This window comes from Podarcis filfolensis, assembly GCF_964270895.1.
Source record: "Podarcis filfolensis genome assembly, chromosome: 11".
NCBI classification, from domain to species: domain Eukaryota; kingdom Metazoa; phylum Chordata; class Lepidosauria; order Squamata; family Lacertidae; genus Podarcis; species Podarcis filfolensis.
This window is the reverse complement of record NC_139613.1, coordinates 9,961,241-9,982,033: the sequence shown is the minus strand read 5'-3', so window position 1 is coordinate 9,982,033 and position 20,793 is coordinate 9,961,241. Positions and strand designations below refer to the sequence as shown.

Genomic DNA, 20,793 nt, shown 5'->3' with positions numbered 1-20,793 from the left:
TATGCAATAATACTAGCAGTAACAGTAATGATGTGGGCTGGTTCAGGGAAACCCACTGCTAAATCAAATCAAATTCAGAGGACAATCTAGTCCAGTGGTTCCCAACCTGTGGGTCCCCAGATGTTGTTGGACTACAACTCCCATCATCCCTGAGCTCTGGCTTTGCTAGCTGGGGGTGATGGGAGTTGTAGTCCAACATCTGGGGTCCCACAGGTTGAGAAAGGCTGATCCAGTCCAACGCCTTGCAATGGACGAATACGCAGCTGCCGCATACGGGGATCGTATCAGCAACCTTGGCGTTATCAGCACCACACTATAACCCACCAAGCTATGAGTGACCCAATATCTAAGCCGTGAAATTTTGCACCATCCCCACCAAAGGCAGACTGGGAGTTGTAGCTCACGAAGGTCTTTTCCCAGAAAAATAAAAAGAGCATTCTCATGTCCCCGGGAAAAGCATAGTGGCCGCTAATGCACAACGCAACTTGTTTTGGCCACTCTTAAAAGTGAAGAAATGGTTCCATCCAGACCCAGGGTAGGGTGCATTCCTACCGCTGCCCAGAAGCCAACAGAACAGCCAGAAGGATTTGGGATAGAACATAGGGTCCCTGAAGAACCCCCACCCCCAGTACACCTGTGGAAAGTTCAGACCTCATAAATGTAATAATGGTGGATTTCCACCAGAAGTGATGAATGGAGGAGGAAAGGACATGTTGGGATGGCCTTGAAAACGTAGCTTTCTGGAATTACCAACAAAGGAAGAAAGGCAATTGAAGCTAATGGAGTACGCGGAACTGGCCAAAATGACGAGAAGAATCCGAGAACAGCGGGACCAAAAGTTCATCAAGGACTGGACCAAATTGTAAATTATTTGAAAGACAATTGTATTCAATCAAATATGTTGGTAGGATTGCAAGCAGCTTTGTAAAGAAAGGTACAAAAACCACTGCAGATAAGAATAAGAATGTATGATGTTTTCATGTTTTTGATTTTAACGTAATGGTCAAATAGTGAAAATGCAGAAATTTGAAATGAAAGATAGGAAATCATAAGGAAGGTTTGAAGGAAGTCAGGGCCCTAAAAAGCCAAAGTGTGTAGTATAAGAGGAGACAATGGAAAGTATTATTGTAAAACTAATAAAAATGGTATGAAAAAATAAAATAAAAAAAGAAAATGTAGCTTTCAAAGCCACCCACGCTGTTTTGTTTTCTAGCTTAATGGGGCTTACTCTATGGTAAATGGAGATAGGATTGCCGTCGAAGGTTGTTTAATTGTGTGATGGTTTCCGTAGCATGCTCAGCCCTCTCCACTGCAATTGAAAGGGACTGTTGTAAATGTCTGTGTGTGTTTGGTGTGTGGTGAGCATTTAAAGACTGGAGTCGCTGGGAACAGCATATGCATGATTCTTGCTGGACCAAGCACACAAATGAACAATACAGTCCGTTCCAGCTGTTCTAAAAGTGAAAAAATGGCTCCATCCAAACCCAGGGGTTTTGTACTTTTTTTTTTTTTCTGTAATGGCTTCCTTTCTCCCATTCTTCCTTCCAAGCCAAACAAAATAAGCAAGTCTTTTAAGACCACCAGAACTGATACCACATATCAACAGAGATGGCAAACTGTCGAGCTTGAAACTTTTATTACTCAGATGATGTATTTTATAGCATACAGCGGTTCGGGATGTTCCATAAACAAAACTGAATTGCCATGAAGAATTGTCCTCTCCCTTCCCTTAACAGTCTATTAAATGTTGGAAATGATGGAAGTGTTTTCTCCCCAGCCGCCTTCCTCTTATTACAAACATCTAAGTCTCCCCAGTTCCAGAATGGTTTTTTTTAAAAATTTTTAACAATATTTTTTAAACAAAAGCACTTTAAAAAAACCCAAAATATGATAAATGATTAAATTAAATGTTGGTTTTCAAACAAAATAAATACATATTTTTTTTTGCAATTAAAAAAAAATCGTTAACGTAACTCTGTGTTCTAAAGAAAACCACTGCTCCATACTGTTGTTTTTTTTGACACAGGATTTTGATAGCTTAAAGGTTAACTTAATTCTGCAGACCCTAGATATGCATCCGGGTTGATAGGAGTATTAATGATTAGCCAGTTTAAGAAAACAATTAGCTTTAAATAAATTAAAAACAACAACACCAGACATATCCACGGGGGGTGGGTGGGGGGCGGATAAGAACCAGGGCTGCAATCCAAGGCATACATTTTCTGGAGGTAGACCCCATTGTGCAAAGGATCACAACAGAAATGAGTAACTTCAAGGATGCTCACATGATCATTTAACAAGCTACCGCTTTTTTTGTCCATCTCCAACAGGCAGGCTTTGAGGGAGACCTGCAATTTCATCTGGTCTTCGCCGAGCGTCCTGGATTTCGATCAAGACGTGGTAAGAACTTTTGCTCAGCATTGCAGCCGAATGGAAAAGAAACGCCCTGGCCCAAAAGGTTCTGCAATTGGATTTCACGCAAATAGTGTTCCTGCGTTGCTATCTCATTTTAGAAAGGCAAAGGGCTACGACTGCCCGTCTCTCCTCTTGAGAAGACCTATTTGTTCCTACTCCGTCCCCAGTCAATGACCTCATACCAAACAAGTGCATGGGAAACATTTTATTGCTTGAGCCAACTATACTATGGAGCCTGTACTCTTGTGAGAGGGTGGGCTTGTTCCAGCCCTTGGATCAGGGTGCAGATAGTCTAATGGCTGCCCCCAAAAAGTTAGGAAATCCTGGTATACAGGACCCAGTGTTGTGAGAGCATAGGAAATAAAAAGGGGACTCACCAACCACATTTTTTTTTAAAAAAACAACCCCATCAAAACCCTGGAGCAGAGAGCAATATTAAACTAGATTAGTTTAACCCTGAACTGGCATGATCCACACGAGCGGCTCAGGACTGTGGATCACACTTCCCTAAAATCTTTAGGAAGAGTGGAGGAAACCCCCTTCTCCCTGTTCATGCAAACCCACTTGTCAAACGAAAAGGGTAGCTAAAAACGTTCCGAAGTTTGTCTGGTGTGCATTAGCTGGTCCTGTACTTGAGTTCTTCTGAAACGTTGCGGTAATTGTGAGAACAGAATAAGGGGGTGGGCCTTTCATTCCAGATTAGCATTCAGAGTAAAGAAGACAGTTCCCTTAAGAGCTGCTCTGTATGAGATTCCCAAGGGAGGGTTGCTACATAAGTCTAAGATCCTTCAGTGAAAACAAATAAACAAACAAAAAAACTGGGGCTGGATACCACCACAAAGTGTTTACAAAGAAATAAGCTGTTCCGCTCTACCACAATATGCTGAAATATCAATTCATTCCTGGTACAGAAAGGAGAAGGCCAATCACTTAATTTTCTCCAGACTTTTACATCGGTCCCCCCCCCCCCGCCCAATCACCATGCTGTCACACTCAAGTGTGACCAAGAAACAAGGTTCAGGAAAGAGCTGTGAAGCAGGTTTGAGTCTCACTGCCCTGAGTCCCCAGGGACAGAGGCCAACTTTAGCCATCCCCCTTGTGCTATCTCCAAGTGCACTTCTTCCTTGATCCCATAGAAGTCATAGAATTGATTGCCCATCATTCCTATGGAAATTACTATACCACCAGCTAAGTCTTCACTATTGAGTGCACTGCGTCTTTCTGCATCTTAGCACTGCACCCCCTTCCTGGGGCTCTACAGTGAACAGCCCCTCCTGGAACATACTCACATTTTGCAAGGTTCATTTGAACCACAATCCCGCATGAAAGAACTCAAAACCTTCAGCTCAGAAGAAGGGAAGCCTCTTGAATAAGAAGTGCAGGTGTGATAAACTCACAATTTAGTGGGGTTCAGTCATGGTGTCCCCAATACGGTATGTTAGTGTAGATGTATGCAATGCTATCTGGCCCTTGATCCAAATGCAGCTAATATTCACAGAATTGTAAAGTTGGAAGGGACTCCGAGGGTCATCTAGTCCAACCCCCTGCGATGCAGGAATCTCAACTAAAGCATCCATGACAGATGGCCACTCAACCTTTGCTTAAAAACCTCCAAGGAAGGAGAAACCACCATCTCTTCTGGGAGTCTGTTCCACTGTCGAACAGCTCTTACCATCAGAAAGTTCTTCCTAATTTTTTTGCTCCCTCTTCCATGTAATAGCTCTTTAGATATTTCCTCTCAGTCTTCCCTTATCTAGCCTAAACATACCCAACTTCCTCAACCATTCCTCATAAGGCTTGGTTTCCATATCACTGATCATCTTGGTTGCCCTCCTCTGCCCACCTTCCAGCTTGTCATTATCCTTCTTAAATTGTGGTGCTCAGAACCGGACACAGTATTCCAGGTGTGGTCTGGCCAAGGCAGAATAATAGAGCAGTACAATGACTTCCCTTGATCTGGACATTATACTTCTGTTGATGCAGCCTAGAATAGCACCAGCTTTGCTTTTCTGCTGCCACATCACACTGTTGGCTCCTGTTAAGCTTGTGGTCCACCAAGACCATTAGACCCTTTTCAAATTACTGGCAAGGCAGCTACCCCTCACATCTTATATTTTTGCAGCTGGTTCTTCCTGCCTAAGGGTAGAACCTTACATTTGTCCCTGTTGAAATTCATTTTGTTAGCTTGCGCCCAGTTCTCCAATCTGTTAAGGTCATTTTGAATTCTGATTCTGGCTTCTGCGGCATTAGCTATCCTTCCCAGTTTGGTGTCATCTGCAAATTTGATGAGCACCCCCTCCATTCCTTCATCCAAGTCATTTATAAAGACGCTGAACAACAACGGGTCCAGGATAGAACCCTGTGGCACCCCACGGGTCACTTTTTTCCAGGCTGATGAGGAACCACTGATGAGTACTCTTTGGGTTCGGTCAGTCAACTGGTTACAAATCCACCAAACAGTTGCCTTGCCCAGCCCATGTTACCAGCTTCTCTGCAAGAATACCATGGGGAGCTTTGTCAAAAGCCTTACTGGATGGTGATGTTGCGGATTTATTCCATACTGAGCTTGGCAGAGGCATCTCAACTAAATAAGAGATTGTCTTGCTGGATCAGCCCAAAGTTGTTCTACTGCAAGGTTCTGTCTATAACAGATACGGCAAAGATTCTTTCTCAGAGAAGCTCAGGGAAGGAGGGCACTGAGGTCTCATGCTTCCCCTTTCTGCCTTGCCTACAGCATCTGGCATGTCTGATGTATACTGCAGCTGTAAGTGGAGGTTCCATTTACTTGAGGAAAAGCATCCCCAATCGGAAGCCACTAGAGCTTGTTGTTGTTATATTTTAAAAGCAACAACATATCAACAATTTGTTGATGTCAAAGGGCTCAGGAGAAGCTGTTTATAATTTCTACCAACGTTTAGATTTCCACAGATGAGTGGAACAATCAGAACATCAGGTTAAATAATCAAGACACTGGCTGAAAGAAATTAAATTGGAGGATGCTTACATATAAATTAGTCATGGAAGGGCACTGGGACACACCGCTATCGGGAGATGAACACAGATGTTGCCCACTGGAGGCCGAGGAGGAAACCCAGGACTGCAGAAGGAAGTAATGGGCCTGAATCCATTAAGGCTGGGTCCACGGCTGCTATTCAAAAGCAATCTCTATTAAAGGCCATCCCTGACCGGAGCTTTCATGGCTGGCGGCAGCAAAGCACTTTAACAGAATTACCGTCATGCGGCTTTTGCTTTCCCTCTTCATAGTCCAAGAAAATTGCAAGTGATTAAGTGAAAATTTAGGGCTTTCGAAAGGCAGTAAAATATAGGTCTGCACTGGTGTAGGAACTCCCTCTGCCCTCCATTTAATATTTTTCAGAGGTCAAACTGAAAGCACTGAATGGAACAGAGGAGGAATGCTGCACTTCCATATATGACACCAGGCAGTTTGTGGCCGTATTAATTCTTCGTTGTGTTCTACCTCTTTGCTGCCTTCCAATTAGTGCAGAAGAGATTCTTCCATTTGCCTAAACCAGAAAGAGGGCACAGGGTTGTGGTGGTGGTGGTGGTTGTTTTTTGCAATAGTGAGGGGTGGAAAATAAGTTTGCAAGGGACACACACACAGTGCTACCGAGGCTGAAATTACCTCTGAAAACTTGAGTGCCACACAGATTAGCAGGCATTTCGGGACAGGCGGCAGGGAAGTGGCCAAACAACTGGGAAAGTGACCCCAAATTTCAGCTCAACAAGGGAGACTAAGGCTGATGCCCTTCGCGACAGCCCCAGGCCTCCTCCGAAAGTCTCACCACGAGGTTTCAAACTGGTAGCCTACATGTGGCAAATCTTAATTTTAGGGTAACTTGCAGTGAAACAGGACACATAGGCAACACACTTTCCCTGTTCTCTGCTCCCAGTTAAGAGTTGCTACAAGGAAGACTGCCTACTAACAGTTAGCAGTTGATGGTTTCCTCCCCTCCTCTATGAATTTCTCTTATCCTCATTTCTAAGTGAATGGCCCTTGCAGCATTTTCTGGCAGCAGGAGCTCCCAGACTATCACTGTTTTTGGGTGGGATTCAGTCTCTCACTGTCAAATTCAGGTTGCACAAATGATGCTGATTTGATTCCCTTGTGCGACTAACCCGCTTCTTTCTCACCAGGAAAATGACAAGGAAATGCACTGATATGTTTTATCAATGGCTGCTGCTCCAAGGACTGGCAGGTACATGCATGCCTCTGCCAGTCCCTGGGAAGCAGCTGTTGGAGAAAGCCATTGCCCTTTGCCTTCTGCTTGTGGGCTTCACATTCAGATTTATTGGATGGCCAATGTGTGAAATCGGCTACTGGACCAGATAGGCCTTGGGGATGTGAGCCAGCAGAGCTCTTTCCATGTCCTTACAATGCAGAAAATCTGGTTTAAAACCAGAACTGCCGCTTCTTCAATGGTACCCCAAAATGTGCCAGCTTAAAGTGCACTTCCTCACCCAGTCTAGCAGCAAAGGGGTGGGGGCCCTGCGAGATTCTTTTACAGAACTACTTTTCCCTTGGGATGTTAAGACTAAAGCCATGACAGTGGTTTATTAAAGTCCGCAATGGAGATGTGCTCATAGCTAACTTCTAGGCTGGGGTGAACTCGCTTTAGGTTGTTCCCTATGATGGTGCTTGAAAAATCCCTGAGCTTTTGGTGGAACTGGAAGGATTGGGGGCCCAATCCACTGGATGCCCAGACTATTCCAAGGCAACCAACCCCATATTATAAGGGTCTTCAGGAGGGTCAAGCCCTTGGGCTAATACAGGGCCGGTCCAGGAGGGATGCCTGCCCTAGATCCTGAATACTCAGTCCTGTCTGTGCTGTTGAGACAACTCCTGTGCAGTGGAACCAAGGTGGTCTATGGGCATACTTTCTCTGCTACCGACAAATAATGCATACTTGGTCTTTTACGTGGGTCCATTTAAAAGTGTTGGTGTTCACCCATAAAGCATTATATATGGCAGGGGACTCCTAAATCTAAACCTTAACCTTATATGAACCTGCCCAGACCCTGAGATTGTCAACTGGGGCCCTGCTCTGTGTGCCACCGCTGAGGGAGACCTAGAAGGTGATGAGAGAATGGGCCTTTTTTACAGCAACTCCCATTGATGGAATGCTCTCTGCAGGGAGGCCCACCTGGCACCAACTTTGCCACCTTCCGGTGCCAGGCAATGGCATTTTTGGTTTTCTCAGGTATCAGGACAGCCCCAATGACTGGATGTTTGCATTGTTTGCTTTATTCTTCTTGTGAATCGCTTCAGGGCTTCTTGTTGTCGGAAGGGATTCACAAATCCAATAAACCGAAATGTAAACCTTAACCACGGTTAGCAACACGAAGTGCCGTGACTCGCACCAGGCCTCATCCTGCCTCACAACTAAGTTGATACTGTTATCGAAAGGCCTGCGGCCATTTCTGCCCCCCACCAAGGACAGAGCTGCTTTTAATATGAAGCGGGAATTGTGGTGTGAAGTACTCAGAAGGAACATTGCCTTAGTAGCTGTGCCACCCTTCCTCTGCTCCAGCCTCCATCAACCTTGGTGCTCCCTAGATGCCTTTGGGCAACTCAGTGCTGGCAGGGGCTGATGGGAACTGTAGTCCAAAAACATACTGAGGGCACCAGGTTGACGGAGGCCTCTCCACCGTAACTCGCTTCTCCCTACAGACATCTGAAGGCAGCCCTCTTTAGGGAAGCTTTTAATATCTGAAGGACTATTGTATTTTAATATTTTGTTGGAAGCCATCCAGAGTGGCTGGGGAAACCCAGCCAGATGGGTGGGGTATAAATAATAAATTATTATTATTATTAATAGCTAAAAACTTCATCTCACGCAGATAAATAATCCTCTTTGGGTGGCTTATTCAGAAAACTGGCCTTCTAGAGTAGGAGAAATAACCAAATGGCAGGTTTTAGCTAAAACCCTATGGCTCTGCAACACAATAAGTATTGGGAAAATAAACATAGGGTTGTATCTAGACCCACTAAAATTAAAGGACATGGCTAACTTAAGTCGATCAGTGTCAATGGGTTTACTCTGAATATGACTCACACTGGCTACAACCCATAAAAATGAAACTCTTCTTGTCAGAACACAAAAGCCTTCCTCCTTCCTTCCTTTTTTCTCTGTCTCTGTCCAAAACTTCAAATACCACATACATACGTACATATCTCCTCCTATTTACTGGCTTCTAAAGAACAACTTCCATCCCCTCTTCCCACCCCGATTCCCTTTCTCGTTTCTAGGCTCAATTGTAAGGGCCCCCGGTTCAACTGCGTAATTAGGAATAAGACTGGAATTAAAAAGCCGTTCGTAAGCAGGAAAAGGGTTAGCACACAAACCCCAACCCAAAGGCTGAGCTGCTGCTTGATTAGCTGACAAATGTCGTCCCCCACAACCTTCAACTTCAACCGATTAGCTGCAGACTGACCGTTTCTGAAATCATCTGGCGCACTGCTCTGAATTTCATTTAAGCTATGCTTTAATTTAATCTAATTTAAGCGCATGATTAAGGAACATCCACTCATTGCAACTGCTGAGAGAAGAACCAGTGTTTCTTGTACTGAACTCTTAACGTGTGGATACCCTCTGTCCCTGTGCACACGCTTCTTTAAACACTTATGTACACGGCAATTAAAAGATTTCAACACTTTTGTATGAAATCACTATGTTAGACGTTCCCTTCAGGAAACTGGTACCAACGCTGGTGTATTCTGACAGCAATTGCAACGTATGGATTTGACCTTCTATCTGGAAAACAAGTCCTGGTGAAATCGTCATGGAATCAGGCTGTTAATGCGAACCCACCGGGCAAGACGTTTTGTGGCTATAATACTTCTAAAGTGGCTTTGGGGTTGCGCTCCCGGTACTTTGAGGTCCTCAAGCAACCCTCCGCTTGCGTCGTAACATCATGTTTGCTTCCCAAAACTCAAGATAGCAATTTGTCCATTCGTTCGTATATATAAGATATATGCTATACATAATGTGCATAAAATAATACACCAATGAGAAAAGAAAAGAAACAATACCCAGTGCAATTTTTCTTTTTTGGGAGGGGGAAAAAAGAGAGTGAAAGAGAGAATTTTATCCCCTCTGAATGTCTAATCTGGAATGGGGGTTTCAGGGTCGGATGAAAGGGGGGTGGAACAGGAGGAAAGCGAAGGAGACAAAACCATGAAGACAAGAGGAGTGGAAGAAAGGAGGGGGGGAGGAGGGGGGGTGTCTCTTTGCCTGACAAAAGCTGTCAATTACCAGAGTCTGGTGTGGAACGTGTCTGCCTTTGTCCCCCCAAAAGACATCTGCTGCGTTCTGCCTCCCGCCAGTTGGTCACTGCAAGCCAGGAGGCGGCTGGTGAAAGCCATCTCTGCCTGGCTCTCCGCGCTCCCTATTCAAGTCCGCCGTGTTCTTTCTCGAACCGAAACAATGACCCGGCGGGATGTGGAATTGAATGAGCGACGGGGGCGGGATGGAGAAAGGGGAGCCTCGAAACAAAAAAAAAAAGCAGGCACGGAGGGAGTGGGGGGCGGCAACGGCACTTGAGGACACGGCTGAAAAGAAACATGCTTCGCCCCCAGGAACATATTCGTAAGCATGCTGGGAGTTTTTCTTCTTAGGTATCTGGACCACAAAAGGTCGCTCGGTCCTTTCCCTGGTTGCTGTAGCTCAGTTCCTTGCCCAAATCCTTTCTCTTCTCTCTCTCTCTCTCCTGTTGTGTTTTGCTTTTTGTTTTGTTTTTAAAGTGCGTGTCTTCCTCCTTCTCCTGGCTCTCCACCACCAACCCCGCCTCCCTCTCAGGCTGTCAGTTTCTGGATTGTCTTGTTGTAGTACTGCGTGATGGGGGGCGTCAGGGGGTTCCAGTTGTTGGCGTGCAGCTCAATGACCTCCAGGAGGAGGGACCGGGTCAGCATGGACTCCGAGGGGCACAGCATCTTGTCACGGGCAATCGCCAGGAGCTCCATCATCATCTCGGGCAGCTGCTCCTCCAGGAGCCGGCCGGTGCTTTGCAGCTGTCGAGAAAGAGAGAGAGAATGAGAACGGGGTCAAACACTGGGCATTAAGGAGGGCCCGTCCCGCCTTGGTGCCACCAAGTCCACCTTCTCTCTCCACCTGGGAAGAAAGGAGGTGGAGAAGGAAGCCTCGTCTACTTTTGCTTTTCTTTGGGCAAGCTTACGCATTTCGCTCTGGGGCTGCAAAACGCAGCAGTCCAGACAGGCTCATGGGATCAGACTGCGGCCATCATGCTACGTCTCTGCTTAAAAGGATCACAGCGTCTACCAGTGAGCGGCCAGGCTAAGTTCAAACGGCTGGTTTTGGTGTACAAAGTCCTACACAGTGGACACTCGGGTTGCGAATGTGATGCACATGCGCAACCCGCAGTGTTCGCAACCCGTGTCTACGCACAGGCAGGTTGCGATTCGGCGCTTCTGTGCATGTGCAAAGTGCGATTTAGTGCTTCTGCACATGCGTGACCGCCGAAACCTGGAAGTAACCCGTTCCGGTACTTCTGGGTTTCGGCGGTCCGCAACCCAAAAAGACGCAACCTGAAGCAGCTGTAACCCAAGGTATGACTGTACAGCCTGGGACCAGGATACCTAAAACATCGTCTCATCCCTTATACACTGCGCTCTGCCAGAGAGGGCGCCCTGCGGATATTTAGTTTATAGATCTCAGGGCGGTTTCGCATCATAAAAATGCAAGATAAAAACACAAAATAGATGATGAAACAAGAACAAAGCAAGCCAATAACACCCCTCCCTCCCTCATTAGGAGGTCCAGCTCAAATGATACCAGAATCCAGCTATCAGCATGGTGGCAACTCCTCGCTGGAGCCAGATGCTTTCTCTGTTGTCTATTGAGAATCTGCTAAAGGCCTTTTTTCAACAAGCCTTTTAAATGAGCAGTTTTATCCCTTCTGTATCTGCATTGGTTTTGAATTTTTAATTGACTCTAAAAAGTATAAACATACAAAAAAAAAAACCCCAAACACAATTCAAAATCCAAATATTGAGACTACTCTGAATCTCCTGACTCCCCCCCCCCATTGCTTCCATGGGTCCAAATGATAATATTTACAACCGCATATCAATACTTATCCAAATTTTATCCTTTCGAATTATCCATACTTTCTGTTACTTTACAAGTGGTGTTTAAAATCCTGCTAATGTTTTAACCTGCTTACAAGTAAATAAATTATAAACTTTCCCCATTCTTTTTTAAAGTTCTTGTTCTCTTGATTTCTGAGCTTCCCAGTTAATTTTGCCATTTCAGCATAGTCCGTCAACTTGGTTTGCCATTCTTCTCTGGTTGGGGTTGTTCCTTCCTTCCGTCTTTGAATTTGTTTTTGTACGCAAAACCATTTTAATTGTGCTTATATGTGAGGCAGTTTTAATGGCTGGTGCTTTTATTTTTAAGCCCCCCACCCACCCAGTGTGCTTTTATAGGAAGAAATTCGTAAATGGAAATAAATAAACAGTGACATTATTTTGATTCAAATCCTGCCTTTCAAACGCAACATCAGGGCAGCTGGACACAGCAAGCCTATGGCCCTATTGGGATATTTACTCTTGCAGGATTACAATTTATTTTATTTATGGCAGTAATACACAGGGCCGTCTTTAGCATATGCGCCCCTGGGGTGCAAAGATCCGCCCAGCACCCCCAAATTTAGTTTAGCCGCCACCAAATTAACTTTTGTTGAGCTTTTTTTGGGGGGGGGAGGGAGAAAACCAAATTTGTTGACCTTTTTTTGGGGGGGGCGGGCCTCGTTCGCCTGTAACAACAGAAAAAACTGTTTTGTTTCTTGACTCGTCGGGATTTTCACTCCATTGCTTTTCACTGCCGCCAATTGAGAGGGACCGGTATGCAGTAGCTATACATTTGGTGCCCCCCAGAATTTGGCACCTGGATGCCCCACACCCCTTGCAAAGATGGCCCTGGTAACAGCCCACCTTTTTCTGCAAGCAGCTCAAGGTCTCCCAGGTCCCAGTCTATCCACTACAGCAATGGGTGTGGGCGTGTGTGGTGCAAACAATTATTGACCAGGCTCTCCCCACCCTCTTTCTCATCCACTGACGGATTTTCAACCATAGAGAGACCAACAAGAAAGCAAAAAACAAGAGGATCAATCTCCCGGCCTGCGTCTCAAGATGAAAATGTCAGTATTCGTACCTCCATTGCACAGCAAAGGACAGCATCTTCCTTTATGTCCTGAGACTGCAACAACTGTAAAAAATACAAGAAAGCAAAATCACACAAAGAGATGCCACTTAGAAAACCCTTTCATGTACTAGAGATTTTTCTTAGCTTCCATATTAATCCATCCATTAGACTGGCAGGTGGGGAGTACCTGCAGCCTTCCGGAGACTGTTGGACTTCAACTCCCATGAGCCCCACCTGGAATGGTCAGGGAGGATGAGAGCTTAGTCCAGCAATGTCTGGAGGGCTGCAGGTTCCCCGTGTTTACTTTAGACCAGCCTCCCGCAACCTTGCGCCCTCCAGTATGAGCAATAGTTGCCAGGGACTGGCTGGAACCCTGAGGAGTGGTGACTGGAAACTGAGGAGTGTGGCACTGGGAGAAGTGGGGGTTGGAGAGTGACTTGGAAGAAGTGGGTCAATGATCTGGGGGAGCCTGGAACAGGCAGGAGGCGAGAGGCAGAGGCAGGAGAAGCTGCAGAATTGGAGAGCAAAGAAGGAGTGCAGGAGGAGGGAGAGAGAGATCAGGCGGCTGTAGAGTCAAGGTCTTCCACATCTTCACCTCCATTGTCTCCTGGGACCAGGAGAGGATTGGAGCAGGGGCAGGTTACACACAGACGCAGTCATGGCCTGCTTGCACGCAGCTTGGGTGGGCAAGATACATAAGCTGAGGTCTCCGTTGCAAATATACCCACAACATAATTGGCTGTGTTTAGCTATATAAATTCTTTATGCATCATATAAACATAACTCTTTTCACATTATCTAATTGAGCAGAAGCAAGTAAGGAGCAACATTTAGAACAGGAAATACAAATACAGTGGACGCTAGGGTTGCGAACGTGATCCGTGCGGGATGCACGTTCGCAACCTGCATCTGTGCGGGTTGCGATTCGGCGCTTCTGCGCATAGAGCGATTTAGCACTTCTGCACATGTGTGACCGCCAAAACCCAGAAGTAACCCGTTCCGGTACTTCCGGGTTTCGGTGGTCCGCAACCCGAAAAGACGCAACCTGAAGCAGCTGTAACCCAAGGTATGACTGTAGATCAGTTTTATATACGTAATGTCCAAATAGAAGCTTTTGTGTCCATGTATGTAGAAATGAATCAGTTTTTTAAACGTAATGTCCAAATAAAAGCTTTTTGTGTTCCACGTATGTCTTAGTGAATACATGTGTCAAACGCAACAACTTTAAGGAGCAGTACTTTAAGGGTGTATGCCAAGGAGTAGCTGAGAGACGTAGGACGGATGGACATGCCTTCCCCTAACCTAATAAGTGCACTTGTGACAATAAAGAGCTAATTCCACACTCTGGACATGCCATGACAGTCAGGGATGGTGGGTAAAGGGACCCCTGACCATTAGGTCCAGTCGTGACCAACTCTGGGGTTGCGGTGCTCATCTCGCTTTATTGGCCAAGGGAGCCGGTGTACAGCTTCCGTTCACGTGGCCAGCATGACTAAGCCGCTTCTGGCGAACCAGAGCAGCGCATGGAAACACAGTTTACCTTCCCGCCGGAGTGGCACCTATTTATCTACTTGCACTTTGAGGTGCTTTCGAACTGCTAGGTTGGCAGGAGCAGGGACCGAGCAACGGGAGCTCACCCCGTCGCGGGGATTCAAACCGCCGACCTTCTGATCGGCAAGTCCTAGGCTCTGTGATTTAACCCACAGCGCCACACACGTCCCTGGGATGGTGGGTATTGTACTGCAAAACATGTTGAGGACACCAGGTTGGGGAAGGTTGCTCCAGACCTTCCTTTCTCCACGGCTGTCTTCTTCGTCCACCAGGGCCACCCAAATGTCTCTGGGATGACCCCAGGCAGGTCAGGCTGGAGACAGCCATCCCTCACTGCTTGCCTCTTCTGCCTTTGAAGGAAGGAAATGGCAGGAGTCGAGTTAATCTCCTTTGTCAGGCGAGGAGCGGCCTTTGCTTTTGGAGCTAGAATAACACACTGCAGAAGATTCCTTGGCATTCCATGTGGGAGAACCACCCAACCGGCAGACAGACTACATTTCCTGGCTGCCTGAAGCTGCACTAACTTTGTGAGAAGAGGATGTGTGACTTCATCTGAAGAACGCTGGGAAACACAAAGCACGAGAAAGACACACACACACACACACACAACCCAGGTGCAAGAGAAGGCATTCTGAAAGCTCCTCGCCCATCAAGTGATAGGGGGCCCATTCTGTTTCCACGCATTCCCTATGGGCAGTACTATGCCATCCATGTTTACATTTCTCAGGAGAGGACTCTGGCAGGTCACCCCAGAGCAAGGACAAGGAAAGGGAAGTGATGAAAGCAACACCATGTGAGTGACAAAGCCTCTTCCAAGGAGACGGCTGCACTCGTCAATTCTTATTGCTTCCCTCCCACATTTTAACTAGACCTGGAAATGGGAATAGGGAGGGCATTTCCTCTGCCAGCTGGCACAGCATTCCTCTTCCAGGAGCAGCTCGCTGTGGGTTCAACGGTGGAGCTGAAACAGTAGCTGATCTGCAACGCTTACAGCTGATCTGCAACGCCTTCTGGCACTGCAGAAGGGCCAAGCTGCCATGTCTAGAAGAGGATCACATGCTGCCGCTGAGCAAATTACAGAGAGGAGTACTGTATAAAGGTGCTGGAGAGCCAGTGTGGTGTAGTGGTTAAGAGCGGTGGACTCGTAATCTGGTGAACCGAGTTCGCTTCCCCGCTCCTCCACATGCAGCTGCTGGGTGACCTTGGGCTAGTCACACTTCTCTGAAGTCTCTCAGCCCCACTCACCTCGCAGAGTGTTTGTTGTGGAGGAGGAAGGGAAAGGAGATTGTTAGCCGCTTTGAGACTCCTTAAGGGGAGTGAAAGGTGGGATATCAAGTCCAAACTCTTCTTCCTCTTCTTCTTCCACACCTTAAGGAGGCAGTGATGTACCTCCTGTCTAATATGTCCTTCCTGACTCCAGAACTTTAGACAACTATCGGCTAGTTGCAAATGTCTGCTTTGGGGGCAAGTGCTCAAGAAGGCGATGGTGCTTCAACACAAATGGAAGCCGATGATCTGGACCCATTTCAGTCTGTTTCCAGGCCCACTTTTGGCCCTGTGAAAGCCTTGGGTGCTTTGCTTGAAGGCCTTTGTCCGGAAGGAGACAGGGAGAGCACATGCTTTTCAATATCTAGGTGAAGCTGCTGAGATGTGTCCTCAGGGGATCCAGAACAAGGAGGAACCAATATGCACTGTTTCTCTGTTTTACCTGAGGCAGGTGAGGCAGGATAGCGGCTGGATGTGGGCCAAGAACCCAAAAAAAACCTGAATCCAGGAAAAACAGGTGCTATGGGCTGCAGGTTCTTGGGTCCATGATTTTGAGAAGATTTTCCAGATGCGATTGCGCTCCCCTTGAAAGAGCAGGTGCACAGCTTGGGGTTGCTCCTTGATCCAGCTTTGTCGCTTGAAGCTCAGGCGATTTCAGTGGCGTGGAGTGCCTAATTCCAGGCACTTTTGCCTTACCCCCCAGCTCCAGAAACAGAGAAGGATGTATTTGGGCAGTGGGGATTCTGTCCTGCATTCCTGGCCACACAGCAATCCACAGTGCAGAAGACAAGAGGCAGTCTGCACCACACGCCATGAAGTCTCCAGTTCAAATCCTACCTCGACCATGAGCTCACTAGGTGGCTTTAGTCCAGCCGTTCTCTCTCTTATCCTCAGCTTTTCCACCTGCACTATGGGGATAATAATACTGGGTTCCTAAAAAGGGCTGTTTTCCTAAAAAGGATTCCTGAGATAATATACATGAAGCGCTTTGAAAAATGTAGCATTTTAAGAATGATGATGTTCAGTTTTCTAGTATGAAATGGGAGTGCGGGGGAGGGAATCTGAATGTAGGGGACGTTTCTGGTTTAATGCTACAATGCCAAACAAAACAGTAACCATTTCTGAGTTCTTGAAACTGTTTGGAGCGTTTTTTTTTATTTTATTCAAGTGGTGTATAAATCTTGTGAAATGAAATAAACGAAATAAATAAAATTCTCAGCCTCTGGGCTACTGTGCCAGAGGAGCAGGACCCCCTCCCCCCAAGCCAATCTCACACATGGTGGATGTCTTAAGTGACAGAGGGCCTTTTCAGTGGTGGCACCTAAATGGGCGGAAACTTCTTCCCAAGGGAGACTTGGTTGGCCCCATCATTTATAGGAAGTTAAGAGTGACCAGCTCTGCTCCTTAGGGAGTAATGGTAGTAACAACTAGGCCATGGGTGTGTGGCCTATACATGGATTGGGAAATCTTATTTTCAGAGGGGAAGGGCCATAGCTCAGGGATGCAACCTCTGCGTTGCATGCAGAAAATCCTAGGTTCAGTCCATTGCATCTTCAGCTAGGACTGGCAATGACTCTTGCCTGAAAGCCACTGTCAGTCACTCAAACAATACTGAGCTAGACAGGCAAATGCATTGATTGGTCTAAGGCAGTTTCCTAAGATACACACAGACACACGCAGGAGTTTCAGGGGGCGTTTGGGAAAGCAGACAATTAATTTCTCCTATGCCCCACACCTCATTCTTGCAGTCCTCTAAACCACAGCGAGCTTTTACAGTATTGCTGTTTCGGCTGCGATTTCAAAAAACAACAACCGAACAAACCGAAGTCTCTTGAGTAGCTGTGCTCTTTGCGATAAGTCCTGCTAGGGCTACTTTTCCTTTATTTGAAAACACTGCATTGTTGCGGTGCTCAATGGCTAGGATTAAGCACACTCCCAAAGCTTTCTAAGAATGGAAGCAAACATGAATGGAAAAAAAAAGTTAAACAAAACACAGATGAGAATGAAATGACTCAGGGAAACACTTCCTGCGGCTAGATCGCAGTTAAACTGTCTGCCTTTAATAATATAAAACTCATGAGAGCTGAGAGGGTTTGTGCAAATATTCCAAAAAGTGCTTCTTCTTTTTTTTGCAAACTTTAAGAAGACTCTGCAGTGAACTGGTGGCAGCGATGGCCTGAGGGTTAACTAGCAAAATGCCTGTCCTCATCCCAGCATAGGGATTCCCTGAGCCCCACATCCAGCCCCTCTTCACCGCTCCTCAGCCGCCTTGCCAATTGCAGCCTGTTTACTCTGTCCAGTATAACGTCACAATACTGCAACCTGGGAGTCATCCCAAGTTAAATTATGGAACCCTTTGCCACAGGATGTGGTGAAGGTCAGCTTTGAGGGCTTCAAAAGCAGATTTGAGAACTTCATAGTGCAGAAAGATCTCTCAGCGGCTACTTGTTTCACTTGGCTAAGTGAAACCTTCCAAGTTCAGAAGCAGTAAAGGTAAAGCTAAAGGGACCCCTGACCATTAGGTCCAGTCGTGGCCGACTCTGGGGTTGCGGCGCTCATCTCGCTTTATTGGCCGAGGGAGCCGGCGTACAGCTTCCGGGTCATGTGGCCAGCATGACTAAGCCGCTTCTGGCGAACCAGAGCAGCACACAGAAACACCATTTACCTTCCCGCCGGAGCGGTACCTATTTATCTACTTGCACTTTTGACATCCTTTCGAACTGCTAGGTTGGCAGGAGCAGGGACCGAGCAACAGGAGCTCACCCCGTCGATTCGAACTGCCGACCTTCTGATCGGCAAGTCCTAGGCTCTGTGGTTTAACCCACAGCGCCACCCACGTCCCATTCAGAAGCAGTAGATCTCCTCAAATGAGCTGCTGGGGAACATCACCACGGAGGACCTTACGGTCTTCAAACAAAAACATCTTGGAGGTCCGGGGCCACAGGGAGGTTAGGCTGGCCTCAACCAGAGCCAGGGCTTTTTCGGCCGTGGCCCCGATCTGGTAGAACGCTCTGTCACAAGAGACTACGGCCCTGCGGGACTTGACATCCTTCCGAGGGCCTGCAAGATGGAGCTGTTTCATCAGGCCTTTGGCCAGGGCAGTCTGATCCCCTCCTTCGGTAATCCTCATGGAACTCTAGCCCAATGGTTGCCATTAATTTGATTTGAACTGATTTTATAATGAACTGATTTTAGAATGCTGTGTTATTTTACTGTTGTTAGCCGCCCTGAGCCCGGCTTTGGCTGGGGAGGGCGGGATATAAATAAAATATTATTATTATTATTATTATTATTATTATTATTATTATTATTATTATTATTTTATTAAGAGAGCCGCTGGGTCCTACTTCCCATTGTCATCTGCAAGAAGCAGGGTGCTAGTCTAGATGGCTCTCTGGCCTGATCCAGCCCTATCTTAACGTTCCTAAATGTGTTTGTGAATAATGGTAAGAGTGGAATTCAACATAGCGCTAAGGTGAAAGTTTCATCGGCACAAGGATTTATCCTTGAGCGACAGAATCTTCTTCCCGTCTCCCAGCCTGCCCCGTAAATCTGTTCTATGGCTTCCAACAATCCCCTGGCGCAAATTTGAGGACCATGCTGGATTTCAGGCAGGAATCTCTTCCAATCTAACCCAGAGATGCCAAGGAAGGCAGATGTTCTACCATTGAGCTATGGCCCTTCTTCTCCAAGGCGACGAGGAGAAGGGGAGGAAGTCCTTTGTTTTGCGAGTGGAAGTTGTTCTATCCGAGTAATCATTGAGTGGAATCCTGCCCTCAGCCCTGTCTCAGGATCCTTTCCTTGCTGCGACAGGAGACTCGACTGAGCCGAAACGGCTTTTGCACAGTAAGCCTGCAGGGCAAAGAGCTGGCTGGCTTTTGTTTGGACCAATTAGACGACTCTTCCCCCTTCCCTGCCGCTGTTCCTTCGTCTCTTGCTCTCCTTCCTATGGGCTCCCAGGTCGCAGCAATGCTGAAGCAACAGCAGAATTACGGTTCGGTGCAACTCTTAAATGGTACAGCCTCTCCGCCTAGCATCTCTATTCCCCTTGGGGCTCCTGAAATATTACGTTGGAATACTAAATCCATTTGCCCATAATGCTTTTCATGTGTATCCCTCCATGATAATCATTCCAAGACAACTCTCGAGAAGGGAGAAGTCGGAGCTGGGTGTCTTCCCTTCCTTCCTTCCTTCCTTCCTTCCTTCCTTCCTTCCTTCCTTCCTTCCTTCTCTTTCTTTTCCCTTCCTTCCTTCCTTCCTTCCTTCCTTCCTTCCTTCCTTCCTTCCTTCCCTCCCTCCCTCCCTCTCTTTCTTTCTTTCTTTCTTTCTTTCTTTCTTTCTTTCTTTCTTTCTTTCTCCTTCCTTCCTTCTCTCTCTCTCTCTCTCTCTCTCTCTCTCTCTTTCTTTCTTTCTTTCTTTCTTTCTTTCTCTCTCTCTTTCTCCTTCCTTCCTTCCGGTTGGAACAAACCCTTTGTTCTAAAAATAAAACAAGGGAAACTGGCGGAGAAAGGGCTGTGCAGGGTTGTCAAGTGTTAATAAGGAAAAGGTGAGTGGGTGGCGGCCTGGAAGCTGCAAAACTGTGCCCCCATTGTCAAACATGCTGTGTGGCTCGTCACTGGCCGACCCCGGAGACGCCTTACCTCCCTGAGGCAGGTATAGATGGGGCAGACGAGGACTCGGAAGGGCTCCGCAGTGCTGCTCCTCATGGTACCAAAGACCTCACAGAGGAAGGTGATGAAGCCCAGCCAGCGCTCCACGTCGCTCTGCTGCAGCTCTTCCCGCACGGTGAAGTCTTTCTGCAAAAAGAAGAAGGAGGGGAGGAAAATGTGAATGTGAATTCAGAATGTGGAGAGGCAAATCTCTTCCGTTACAAGGTCCCAGGAGCAGGTTGCATTGTTAATTCTTCTTCTTCTTATTATTCAATTCATAATAAATTAATTAAATTTGTATACCGCTCTATACCTGCAGGTCTCAGGGCTGTTACAACATAAAATCACAACACAAAAAATAGAAAATGAAAAACGACAACTCCTTCGAAGATTAGCGGAGCACATAATGTGTGGGAACCAAAGCAAAATGGAAAGAGCTGAACCAGGCATAGGCAAACTCGGCCCCTCCAGATGTTTTGGGATTACAATTCCCATCATCCCTGACCACTGGTCCTGTTAGCTAGGGATCATGGGAGTTGTAGTCCCAAAACATGTGAAAGGCCGAGTTTGCCTATGCTGGAGTTGAACTATGGTCTGTGCATCTTGGTGCCACGTCAAAAGGCATGTCATCTACGCCACGTTTTCTGGGGGAGCAAATGGGAGAAGCAGTAAGGGATAGCACAGTAAGGTATAAAGGTAAAGGGATCCCTGGCCCTTATACTACTTGTTTA

General features: G+C 46.7%; 1 protein-coding gene across 4 annotated transcripts in view; it reads right to left on the bottom strand.

Moving 5' to 3' along the window:
- Nucleotides 1-1,619: 1,619 nt before the first annotated feature.
- CTIF (cap binding complex dependent translation initiation factor) overlaps nt 1,620-20,793 on the bottom strand; it is a 189,530-nt gene continuing 170,356 nt past the window's right edge. For all 4 annotated transcript variants that reach the window (XM_083575659.1, XM_083575660.1, XM_083575661.1 and 1 more), the window contains 3 exons: nt 20,054-20,209; nt 12,606-12,659; nt 1,620-10,444 (listed from right to left, as the gene is read on the bottom strand). In XM_083575659.1, the coding sequence (XP_083431785.1) occupies nt 10,229-10,444; nt 12,606-12,659; nt 20,054-20,209 (426 nt within the window). In that variant the 3' untranslated portion in view covers nt 1,620-10,228. The remainder of the gene's footprint in view (nt 10,445-12,605; nt 12,660-20,053; nt 20,210-20,793) is intronic.